At 46.4% G+C, this 13158-nt stretch overlaps 1 protein-coding gene across 3 annotated transcripts in view; it reads right to left on the minus strand.

Moving 5' to 3' along the window:
* COL27A1 (collagen type XXVII alpha 1 chain) overlaps positions 1-13158 on the minus strand; it is a 141486-nt gene that overhangs the window by 102089 nt on the left and 26239 nt on the right. For all 3 annotated transcript variants that reach the window (XM_053962226.1, XM_053962225.1, XM_053962228.1), the window contains exons 5-7: positions 7486-7539; positions 2471-2524; positions 460-513 (exon numbers count right to left, since the gene is read on the minus strand). In XM_053962226.1, coding sequence (XP_053818201.1) covers positions 460-513; positions 2471-2524; positions 7486-7539 — 162 coding nt within the window. The remainder of the gene's footprint in view (positions 1-459; positions 514-2470; positions 2525-7485; positions 7540-13158) is intronic.

A 13158-nucleotide genomic window follows, 5' to 3' on the forward strand; every position in this document is an offset into this window, starting at 1 on the left:
TGACCAGTGCTGACAGTCTCCAAGCAAAATAAAGAGGGAAGGCACACAGATATGTTTTTGAAATGTGCTTTACCAGGATAGACAGTCGTGGTTTCCTTGGAATGCTAGCACTCTTCTGAATCCATCCTTTGAGTGTTGCTGTTGGTTGGAGGTCCCTTTAGATAATGCACTGGCTGCACCAGGCCTAAACTGAGCTTGCTGAGGAACACCCAGTGTCAGGGTGCAGAGGGATGAGGAATACAAAGAAGGAAATTCTGTATCCAGAATTGCATTTCATATTCTTACATAGTCTTTAGGCAGTTGCTTCAGCCTATCTCCCTAGGTTATACACCTGCAAAACAGGCATAAGGCTCTTTGGGTGGATACTGAGACTTTTAATTAAATCTTTCAGGCAGAGTTATAGAAGAAAATTTTAAGATAAAATTACTGATCTGATTCACTAGAAAAGAACACTCTTACCTTTCTACCAGGTGGTCCAGGGAACCCAGTTAAACCAGGTAAGCCCACATCTCCCTGTAGGAAGCAAGCAAGTTCAATTAGTTTTCAGCAACATTTCCCCTATGCCTTCTGCAGTTACCACAATGATTTTGCTGACACCAGCCCCCAGCTATTGATATTTCTGGTTCTAATCACAACTCTTCAAAACCTGACTGGATAAGAGGAGTAGATTTAAACAACCTCTCTATTAACTGGCTCATATAAATAATAACCCCAGTTAATTAATGGCAGCTGCTGCTGGAGTCCAGCTCTTCGCAAGCAGAATGAATGCGCTTTTTTTCCCCTCAATGATCTCATTCAGTCACATGCTTCATTCGCCTTTCAATAGGCATTGAAATCGCCAAGGCAAGGAAATTTTAGATTTTTAATGCAATAAGAACAACAGGTACCTCCTGCCAAATCCTGTGATTTGCTCTCACACTCCGCTACTGCACTGGCTCAGCCCATGGCTCCTGTTGGGATGGTGCTGGTGGTGTAATTATTTAACCTGCCCGTCTGACACAGATTGAACCTTTGCAGGCTGCTGGTGGGAGGGTTTGTTCAGTGGCCTGTACTTCTGAAAAGGGATTGCATCACATCCCAGCTGGCAAACCCAAACCATCACAGAACGCATGAGCGCGTTGCTGTGAGACCTCTCCACCACCCAACCCAGCTGTGTGAGCCCACTTGGCCTCCTCTGATCAGGATCAAAAAACCCTGGAGTACCTTCTTACTGAAATTCAACAAATTTCCAGTATCTAGCTTGAAAATTAGGCATCACTCCAAACTCCTGCTGGAAACTCCTTATTCCTATTATTGCTATCAGGGATAAAGCCTTGTTAACACAAACTAAAGGTCATCTGGATCTCTCCCTTTTTTACACCAAGCATTGTCTTCAAGAAAACAGTTCCAGACCCTGCAGGTGGATGATTTCCATGTGATGCCACTCCAATATAGTGTACCAGAAATTTCAAAAGACATCTCATGGTCTTAAGTTAAAAGCATCATTTCAGACTTAGCCTTCTGAATGTTTCCTAGCATTGCCTTCCATCTTGCAGCTGTGTGGCCTCACTGTGCTTTATGGGGGCATCTGGTGTCAAATGAATGGCCCAAGCTCCTCATGGCTGGTGCTTTCTGTGAGCTGTGCATTTATAGCAAGAATTATGGTGAGAGGAAGAGAACCAGGCTTCTGCCCTGGGCATGAGTTACCAAGGATTGTGCAGGCATCACTGAAAGAGCTAACTGAGGTAGATGATGTGGAACCCTGATTGTCCTACTGTTCATTTCTAGAATTCTGTGAGGGCTTGTTGCCTCAGTAAAAATCACTCAGCTGTGAGACAGCAAAAATGGGAGTTGTAACTTATTGAAAGGAATTAGCAGGACTCAGATCCTCAACAACTGGTAAACCCAGAAAGCAGCTTTCCTTCCCAGCTGGGTGCTTTGTGTTGGTTTGAGCAGCTCTTGGTGGAAATCTTTCAGCAAGGTCCATGCCTTAGAAGCCTCCACCAAGAAACCTCTACCCTGATGGGGCTGCAGCAGGAGGCAAACCCCTGTTCCTCAGCTCCTTGGCAAGAACATCCTTTCCTTGGCCTCCAAGGTTTTTATTCCTTGCTTATTCCTTGCTTATTCCTTGCTTATTCCTTGCTTTTATTCCTTATGCCTCCTGCTGCAGCTGCATGCCCAGAGCGTGGCTCTACCTCAGATGTGCTACTTGAAACACTTGGCTGAAGCAGCCACGTGCCTGTGGCAGCAGGGACTTCACTTGGGCTGCAGATTGTGGATAAACTGGATAAACACTCAGACAGCAACACCGTGCCAGGTGGCACCTCAGTGCACTATGATCATTGAGAGCTGCCTCTCTTTAGTCCTGAATCCAAGATCTAAGCCTCATTTCCCAGTCCTAAGCAGCTGGCATGCTTGTGGCTGCAGTACAGACTCCCTGTGTGTGTGCACAGCTCTAAAAGCCCACCATGGCCTCGGGGTGACATCTCACCTTCTGCCCATTGCGAGCTTTTCCAGGTGACAGCCCAGGATCACCTTTCTGACCCTGAAATGAAAAACTTACATTAGTGACATAATCCAAGGGCCCAGCCCACAGATGTGGTTCTGCTTCCATCAAGCCTCCAAATTAGAAAAACATTTTGTTTTACCCCAGTCTTCCCTGACATCCCAAATGTATTAAAGTGGCCTGGAATAGCTATTGTGCTGGGGGTGGATTTGGTGAGTGATTGCTGCTGCTAAAGAGTTGAGTTTTAAATAGTAGTTGACAGTATTCAATTGGCTAAAGAAAGGATAACTGGAAGAAAGCAATATCAGGACTTTTGATACTTATTAGACCAGACAGCTGCAATTCCTTCCTTGTCTACAACTACCATCACAAAAATAATTACCAAGCCTATTACTGGGGCTGAACCATCCTTCTCAACAACTCACTAGATGCTGTTGCTTTTTTAACTGTGAGGAACAGATGAGACTGCAGAGAAAGTTGTACTAATTAGACACCCCCAGCAGGCAGAGCAATTGTGAGGCTCCCAGGCTGGCAGAAAGCAGCACTTGACCTTAAGTGGCAGTATTCCTTATTTTCCTCCTTAACAACCGTGACGAGGGAAATTACAGTTTGAGGCTGTGATCTTCTGACAAACACAGGCTGGAATCTCAGCAGCATTTGATCACCTAATTTCAGCAAATTCCTCTGGAAATACCACTTCAATTTTTCAAGAGGTGGAAAGGTAATGTGAGCACCTAACGGGGAGAGATACAAGTAGGAAAATCTAGAAGAGATTGAAGAGTGCCAGGTTCTTTGGGTAGGGGAGAGGTAAAGCTTAGCACACAGAACATCTCTTCTGGCACAGCCAAGATGGGTATCCCAGATCAGTCACTATTTAACACCCATGAATCATAAACAACCCACAACCTCTGTGTGCCCATCAGCACAGGACAGCTGGGAGGGTTAACTAATGGCTGTCAAGTGAAGTGCTTGAGGGGAGACCCAGAAAGGAGCAATACTGGTTATTAGCTGGCATTTCTCATGAGCAGCACAGAGCTCTGGTCACAGCCAGCTGAGCTGCTTTTCCACGCAGCCTCACTGTGGTACATTCCATGTGTACTTCCCACCTTGCACAGAGGGTAAACCCCTCATTCTCCTCCTCCTCCAGCATCCACCACAAGCTGTGAGACTCAGGAGTGAGACTGCTTGGCTCTGGACTGTAGGGAGCACTGCTGATTCAAGGCAGATGTATCTGCACAAATTCTCAATGAGGGCTGCTGGCTTTCCAAACAGTAAATGAAGTCATGCAGATAATCTTGCTTTGCATGCAGCTGTTATCAGGGCAATTCTCCACTCCTTGAGCTTCAGAGCAGTCAGTGGGTGCTGCCACTGCTGGGAAGAGATTAGAGCAGCCCTTGGGATCGCTGGGTGTTCATTTCTACGCTGCAAAATTCATTTACTGCAGCAGGTAGACACCCACCACTTCCCCTAAATCTTCCCATCTGCTCCATGCAATGACTTTGAGACATGGAAAAGAACTTGTGTTTTCCCCTGGGAAGCTCCAGATCACATTAGCCAGGTCTCTGCTTTGCACAGGTTCTGTGTTCAGCCCTGCTGAGACCATCACACAGGTGGAGAACTCAGCCACGAGCAGGATCACATGTCCCCAGGATCAATCAGCCATGGCACCAGCTGGATGTGAGGCCTGAAATTGTGGATTAATTGCTTGAGTCTTCTTACACAGCAATGACAATGGGGGAATTAACCTGTCTTGTCCATCACCAAGCCACAGCACCTTTCCCACAAGCTTCTCTCTTTCCCATCCTAACTTACTGAGAACACATCTTCCTCTTGTAAAGGAAGAAAGTTTTCTTCTGGGATTTCTTCCTACCTGGGAGAAGTGCAGTTTAAACATCTCAGTTTTGCAATCCCACTAATACTATTTTAAATGTCAGTGAGCCAAACTGATGAGCTACCTTGGAGAGAAAAAGCATTCACTAAACTGAAAATACAATATTTTTCAAGTGCTTTAAGAAGAGATTTATCCAGAGCAGAAAATCATCCCAATACCTGATGCCAAAAGCCTCCAGGTGAGAGATGCAATGGCTTTTGAAAACACACCTTGTCTGACCATCTGTCCAATCCCAAATGCTTTTAGGGCATCCTGAGAGCTACATTTAGTCTTTAGCAAAAACACCCCTCCTGTCCCCCAGCAGCTTTCAGGTGACAGCCCCAGCCCAGCCTGTGGCTACAGCTGCTGCAGAGGTTATCTGCAATAATCAGTCTCTGCCAACCAAGATGCAACAGCAATTTTACAACTGCCAAGGACAACAAGCAGAATGCAGGAAGTGGCCAGAATCCCCCTTTAAGCAGTTTCACATCATGAATTGCTGAGCTAAGCACCACAGGCTAAACTCCCAGGTGGCACAAGCAGGTGTAGTGCCACTGGAGTCCGTGGAACCATGCCCAAGCAGATCAGCAGGATTTTGGCTGAACAGCTACAAACAGCTCTGTGCAAAAGATCAGCTCCCTAAGTCCAAGGAATTACAAATGCTCAGCTCCAGTGCTGAGAATAAAGTGGGCTCTGCACAGGGCTGACTGTGAAATGCAGAAACACAGCTGAAGCACTCCAGCCAGGCAGGAGACACATAGAAACACCCAGAGGCTGCAGTGCCACTCCACAGCCCTTGCACAGAGCTGCCTGACCTTACAAGGGCTCTGCCCATTCAGCTGATAAATATTATGCTCCTGGGACCCTTCTTAAGTGACAATGATTTGGTGTTAGTCATGGTTTCCAAGCTGTATCTATCTGGGAAATTTCAATTTCCTTTCTTAGACTGCTTGGTTTTTTTTCTGTGGGATTAGCTGTTATCTAAGCCAGACCAAGTCCAGCAGCCACTTGGCGGCTCTCAGCAAGAGAAGTTCCACTTGGAGCTGCTTTGCCCTCTTGTGCAGGCTGAGCATTCACAAATCCAGAATTTCTGCCATGTGCTGGGTCTGTCAAGAGATTCCCATCTCTGAGAGTGTCCAAGGCCAGGTTGGATGGAGCTTTGAGTAACCTGGTCTAGTGGAGGATGTCCCTGCCCATAATAAGATGAGCTTTCAGGTTCCAACTCAAATCACTCTTTGATGATTTTATGATGAAGAAATCAGGTCCCAGGTGCAGGCTTACAGGCAGTTAAAGCATAAGGGGGTGAAAAAACACATTTTGGGGCAAAGTCCATTTTCTGGCACTGCTGTAACACCAGAGAATTGAAGGGAAGGAGGGGAGTCAAAACTCTGGCATCTGATCCACACCTTCCAAAGAGCATTTCTGAGGCAGAGATGATGCAACCACACCTCACCAGGCTCTCTCTGCTAGAGGTGAACTTTTGCCATGGCCTGGGCTGAGCTCCAGCTCTCACATCCCATTGCAAACCTAATACTTCTTTTGACAGAGCACCGTGAACAGTCCAATCCTGCAAATGGTGGCTGGACAAAAATAAAAATATATCACATATATCACAGAGCCTGATGACACCAGATCTCTGCTGCAGACTTACAGCTCTCCATCCACTGAGACTTCCTGCTGCCAGACTGTGCATTGAGATGGAGGAAAAATGCTTACAGTAAGACTTAACTTCTATTAGGTGACCAACTGAAGAGAGCTTTACAGCCAAATGATGATTTCTGATGAGTCATTAGGCTAAAAGTGTTTTTTAAAAAAATCCTGTAGAATAGTAACATAGCTTGACTCCACAGCTTGGACCAGGCTGGATTTGCAGGGCTGGAAGTTAGATAAAAGAAGTTTGATTTGACTTATAAAACTCAACAAGTGTGATCTGGAAGTCATTGATGGAGAATAAATGCAGAACACTAAGACGCAGAACTTTTACAAGCTCACTTTTCAGGCCGTATGTGGAATTTAAACCAGCTGCTGTTCACCAGCATGTCTCTAGTGCCTAATTTTTAATCACATAGAGGCAGCATGCCAAGTTTCCAGAATCTTTTTCCCAGAGCATCAATAGTGCTCATAACATCTCTGCCTACTGATGAGATCATGAAAAGACAGAACTATTGCTCGCACCTTTCTCTGTTTGGCTGAGATGTCCTACAGCTCCCTGGTACTGAAAATCTCTGTTAAGTATTGCCTCTCCAAGCTCCATTGTTCTTCAGTCCAACACAGATGTTCTAAAATATAAACCTATTCCTTTGTAAACAATCATACCAAAGCAATCCAAACCAGTTTTCCAGGAACTTCAGTCTTTAGGTAACACAAAACCTTATACACAGAATGAGCTGGGACTTAAAACACCTTTTGGAAGGGTTTTGCTGCACGCTGGGTTTGGACCCCTCCAGAGCCACATCTGTGCTCAATCCCAGGCAAAGGGAGAGGGTCCAGCTACAGGGGGTGACTCCCACCCGGAGGGAATGTGTGTGCAGGAGACAAGGACAAAGCACAGGGCCTCTGGCACTGCAGGAGGTCTGTGAGCCCTCGTGGGAGAGGTGAGGACATCTAGAAGGAAGCCATGAGATCAGTTTGGGGGGACTGGTGGAGTTCAGAGTTGCCAGAAACTCTGGAAAGACAGAAGGAGAAGTTTCAGGAGCAGGAAAGCAGAGGAAGATGCTGGGTGCTGCCAGTGACTCCTGCCACTGTCCAGACTCAGAGGAACAGGCTGCAAAATCCAGAGGAGAGAAATGAGAAAGCAAAGGAATTCCGAGCTGCTGGAGCTCTGGAGCGAGGATTCCACTGCCCGTGTCTGACACAGCACTTTGTGCCCTGGCACAGGCATAGCTTAAGCAGGATCCTAATTTGGCAGTCTTTGAAATTCAGGAGAGCCAAGGATGGAGGCACAGAGCAGGGTCTCTCTGGGCACAGGAAAAGGCTCAGCTGTGCTGCTGGACATCCCCTGGGACAGCACGAGGGAGGGAGGAATGGCTTCAGTCTTTTTGTCCAGAGCAGGAGAAAAGGAAGCTGTCCTTCCCCCAGAATGTCCTGTGGGATGGGAAGGTGAAAGCTCCTCGCACCAGTTCATACTTACTTTCAGTCCTGGGGGGCCAGGTGAGCCAGGGTTTCCATGGGGGCCTGGGGGACCCTAAAACACACAACAAACACAAAACAGAGTCAAAAGGAGATGGTGGGGATCTGCATGAATCCTGGAGCAGCCAAAAGCCTCTGGCTGTGCTGTGCCAGACTTAAGCCACAGCCCCAGAGCCCTGGGGTGCCCTGGCAGGGGGCTGGTGGCACTGGGACCCTCCCTGGCACCCACGGAGGGAAACTCAGCTGTGGGCTCCCACCAGCCTCTGTGGAAGGGGATGCGTGTGTGTCACCACAGGACATGTCATGACACTGAGATAATTTGGGAAAACCAAACATTCCACAGGTCAGGGGAGTCCAGGCTGTGGGAGGAGCCCCAGCAGAAGGGGAGGGAAGCAGGCAGAGGGGAGCGGAAGTGTGTGGGGGTGTTAACAACTTTTTTTTTTTTGCTCAGAATTGAAGAGAACAGAAGTAATGTCTAAAGGAAAATAGTTCAGCTCTTTGGGGCGAACTCATTTTCCCTACAAGCCAACCAAATTTTTGCATTCAGAGATTGGGAAGAAAACGGATAATCAGACAGCAAACAGCGGGAATAGCAGTACGTCCATGTAAATTCTTTAAATCCATATTTCACATAGTTAAATCTATATTTTTCCTTAGTTCTCACAAGCCAATGACACTGTCAGAGTTTCTACCTCAAATCACATACACCAGTATCTCCTTTTACATCATATTTTAAAAGCACCCTGCATATTTTCCGAAGCCTATTTAAGGAGTTATCTGGAATAAGCAGCTAAGAATAGTTTATGCCTGCATTATACACAGCACAGAAGATCTGCTAACCTTTCAGGCAGAAGTAATAACAATTCTAAGTCCTCTTGAACACGTTCCTGGGAGATGAAACAACCTGAAAATTCAACTCCAAGAATTCTGCCAAGAACGTGTGAGAGCTCTACACTGCCATGAGGAGGTCTCTATGTGCCCTCAAGTTAGGGGAGCACAGGCAAGGGGATAAAAAACCACTCAGGCACCTTCTTAGCAAGCTGTAGGATTTCCAGTGAGCATTTTGGGACCAAAATCTTCAATGTCTGATTTCCAAGGAAAACCACTGCAATTAAACATGCCTCTGCCAGCCAAGTTCAGTGCCCTTGCTGTCTTCTGAGAGAACATCAGTGCACTGATCTCTATTCAGTTTTATTTTTACTGCATTTTAATAGAAAATAATGCCTTTTTAAATTTCATCTTGTGGAACAGACAGTTGCTGAATGCTCAGTGCTATTTCACAACATGCTGCTCTGCTGGAAGAGGCTATTTAATTAAAAAGATTGAGACTGAACTTTTCGAATGGCAGTTTTTACCCAAATTAACATCTCATTCTTAAATTCCTTTCAAATTTTCAGCCGGAACCCAAATACATTTATTGCCCCATTCTTAATTTCCTTCTAAATTTTCACCTGAAATTCTTGTTCAGCCTGTCTGTGAATTTCCAGTGAAACTGAAAGGGCTTTAATTAAAATTAAGGTGCGTGAGTATCACCTTTTCACTTTAAAAAAAACCCCATACAGCTGCTGGAGCCAGAGCACCTGGACACTGAGGAGTCTTAAATAAATTCAGCTTCCCAGCAAACTGTGGAATCACCTGCCCACCTTATTGGGTGGAACACTGAAACAGAGACTGAATGTGCTGCTCAGCAAGTCTGTGGTGGCAAAAATGCTTCAGCCCAAGTCTTTCCTGTCTCAAACATGTAGGATAATGAATAATAAGTGACAGAAATCAGGCCAGCAAAGTCTCTATAAAAGATGAGCTCCTAAAAAGCTTTTACACATAAGCAATAATCGAGGTAGCTCTGAATAGGGCTCATAAATCCAGCCTGCTGCTGGATTTGAGGAGGGAATTCAGCTGGAATTCTACTTTGGAATGAGGCAGCTTGGCCCAAAGCCCACAGCAGAGCTGTCATCTGAAGTTTGTGCTCCACCATAGCCCAGGGCAGGCTTACAGCAGTGTCAGGCTGGAGGGAGCAGCTCGGTGTGGTGTGACTCCCAGATGAAAGTGATGGATTCCAGGAGGAAACCTGGATTGTGGGAAGCTCAGCTGCCAATCCAGAGCTCCTGGATAAGAGACTAATCACACCCCCAGCAAAACCTGGTGCAGGTTCTTCCAGAGTAAACCAAAGCACAGCAACGAAATCCTAAAAAGCCTTAACCAGAAGGAGGGGAGAAGGGAGGAAGAATCCAGTCACAGTTTCTAGTGATTAAAAGTGTGATTATGAAAACAGAGACTCTTGAGATAAAACAGAGCCTTCACCACCGAGTTCAATGAGTCTGACAGAGTGTATCCAGTGCAATCCAGGCAAAGGAAGGTCAGAGACTCATCCTGTCCCTAAAGACTGATGTGGTTTTTTATCCTAGTGGAAGTGGCCACATCCTGGTGATTTAATGATAGTGGGAAGTCCAGTCTGGCACGAAGAAAACTGCTGTGACCAGTTCTGGGGCTTGTGTCAGACATCTGAAACTGCTCTGGCAACTGTGGAGAGAAAAGGGTGTAGTCTGCCAGCACTCCTAAAAATTGTAAAAAATAATTGATCTTGATGTGTTCCAACATGGTGAGTCCTGAATTTGGGATTCCACCCACATTCTTGGCAGAGGAGGAAGATGCTGTGTGGCACAGTTAGATGGGCTGAGTAACAAAAGGCACAGGATAGCAGCTGCCTTGGGAGCTGTCAGCAACAGTTAATTGCTATATTGGATTAATTCAATTTACCACTCCCACCTAGAAATTTGGATTCTCCTAAATATATTTATCATCAATACATCAGTTTTGCTCCTCTTATCTACACACAGGGTGGGACAGTGCTGAGACCTCTAAATGAAAAAATCCCACTGCATGTGCCACTATTTGCTCGGGTGCTCATTTCCCCACCCACTTCAGCTTCCTATAGCTGCTGAAATAATCCAATCTAGCAGCAGGCAGACTTGCATCTGGAAGCTTCCAAGCCTTGTACCAGAAACTCCATGGAAAATTTTACCATGGGACAGCAGCAGCCCCAGGCTGCTCCATGGCACGGAGAGCAGAACAATCCCTGAATGTGTTCTCCAAGTGAGGAGGGGTTTCCCATCTCCCTGGAATGCCTTCTGTGTGAATGATGCTGCTTGAGAAGGACACTGAGGCACCCAGCTCAGCTCGGGGGTGCCTGGACATGGGACCCTGCTCACAGAAGCGCTTTTATGCCTTGTGGTTCCCAGCCCACAAAAATTAACAAAAGTGTAACTGTGCACAGCTCCCCCCAGCCCTCCAGCATTCACAAGGAAGGGGAATAAAATCCTCCCAACTCCTGCTAAATGCTAGAGAGCTCCAGTCAGAGGAATGACCGCTCATTTGAAAGTCATTATGTCTTGGGGTTTCACTGTGTAAAGAACTTTTTCTACTTCTGACCTAGAGATCCCACTGTGACCTCTGGCTTGCTGAAAAAGAGCTAAATATTTGAAGTGAAGCCAAGCAAACTGTTTCTTTAAACACTTTTCAGAAACTGGAAAATCTTCCTAATGGAATGAGGATACTGGGGAATCTCCCCAGCTGACTGAGCTGCTTGTTTCAGGAGGGAAGCCCTGCATTTTGAAGGAAAGGGAGATTTTTTCCAGCCACAGACCAAATGTAACAGGGACATGTTACACTGGGACCTCCCAGTCTTTCAAGCTGCTGTGGTTCACAGCAGGATGGCAAGTGCATCCTGAAGCATCAGGGAGTGCACGTGTGTTCCCTTCACACATCCATTTGGATTTCTCCTGTGGTGTCTGAGAGTTTAAATAAGCCAAGAGCAATTACAGCACATCAGGCTTTTTATTGCTGATTCTGCCTCTGACCTGTTGTGTGGACAGGGATGAAACACTTCTTGTACCTGCATTTGCTCCCCTGTTGGAGAAGGAGTGACTACCAGTGGGACCTAGTTTCCTGAATTATTTAAGTGTTTTGGAAACTTTGACTGTTGCCCTTTTCTTGCTGTCCTGGGGGCTGAGCAAACAACCAAGGCCAGGTTGGACAGGGCTTGGAGCAACCTGGTCTACTGGAAGGCTCCCTGCCTGTGGTGTCAGGTTGGAACAAGATGATCTTTAAGGTCCCTTTCAACCCAAACCATCCCATGAGCTGCACTCCTGTCTGGCATGTGCCTGAGACTTGCTGTTTCCTTCATGCAGAGGCAAACCAGGTAACTGGGATTTCCACAGCCTCATCTGGAAGGCAGGGTTTAACACCAAGTGTCATTCCTCACAGCTCTTTTCTGCACATCCTCTCAAACTGTGGGTACTTTGCTGGTCAAACCACACTAGTGGAATAAGCCACAGTTTGTGGTGGATGCAGATGTGCTGTCCAGAGCCCCTCATGCAGACAGCCCTGGGTGAAGCTCACAGAGCCTGTGGTGAGGCAGGAACAAGCTGCAGTGGTGAAGGAATGATTGCTCCAGTGGGAGCCCTTTGTTGACAGCTCCTTGTAGAGCTTGTTGGCACATCCCTGAGAGCAAATCCCAGCCCCAGCCTTTGCCTCCCTGGGAGACCCTGATGCTTGAAGAAATGCAGAGGTCAGAAATAAAAGCTCAACACCCATGGCTTGCACAGAACTGGGGGTGTCACCCAGTGCACCCCCAGTGCCACCACTCACACTTACCTCCATGGAAAAGGTGTCCCATGAGCTGCCTGGCATTTCACATCACACAAAGCTGGGGAAATCCTTCATTGCTAGCATGGCCATTCCCTCAGATCTTACACAGGCACTTGATGAGGCACACAGCACATTTATCCAAGAATGAACCGTGTGGACAGACCTTATATCTCAAATTCTTTAATGCAGATATGAAAGCTGAAAACCATCCTAGCTGAATAGAGACAGAGAAACCCTTCCTAGAGAGCACACATGGTAGTACAGCAACATCTCTAGAGATTGGAGAGCTCCTGAGATAATGTTATTAGCCATTCCTATTGCAAATTTTAACTAATTTCTCTTGGAGTTTCTCAGGAAATAATAATAGCAAGAAACACCCAGTTTTCACTTGTTATGAAAATGAAAATTTGCTTTCATAGCTGCAGAGACCAGAGCACAGGAACAGCCTGAATCTGTCTCAGTGGTCCCCTGCTGCTGGAGTGATAGGGTGTACAATAAATTCTATGCTCCTGAAATGGGGATTGGCTTTTAAAAATGGAGAAACTGTAATTTTCAACAAGACTGCCACACTATCCACTCTGCTACCCTGCCTTGGATTGCTCTTGAATGCTGAGATATGTTCCAGTCAGAACCTCTTCCACGCTGTTACAGAGTCTGGGCTGTGTTTTTGCAAAGCAGGTGGCATTACCTACATGGAAGAGCCACCCTCAGACTACACAGGCAGGTCTGGTGATACTCATCTGCTGAAAACCAGGAGACAGATCCATGGGATCCATGGGAACAGCCAGATTTTCTTCCAGACTCTCACCCACCACAGTCTCACTCCCAAAGCAAAGGTTAATCAGAGGTTTCATTTTACCCTGACCAATATGGGGGGAACAAAGGGAGGAGACAATACGGGGTGGAAATTCTGCACTACACATCAGCATGAGGCAACTTCACAGTTACAGAAAGTCATGAATCAAATGCTGCTACTGGGTTTTCAAATGTGCCAGGAAACTGTATAAGCATTAATAACACAGAAATT

This window comes from Vidua chalybeata, chromosome 21, assembly GCF_026979565.1.
Source record: "Vidua chalybeata isolate OUT-0048 chromosome 21, bVidCha1 merged haplotype, whole genome shotgun sequence".
Taxonomy (NCBI): Eukaryota; Metazoa; Chordata; class Aves; order Passeriformes; family Viduidae; genus Vidua; species Vidua chalybeata.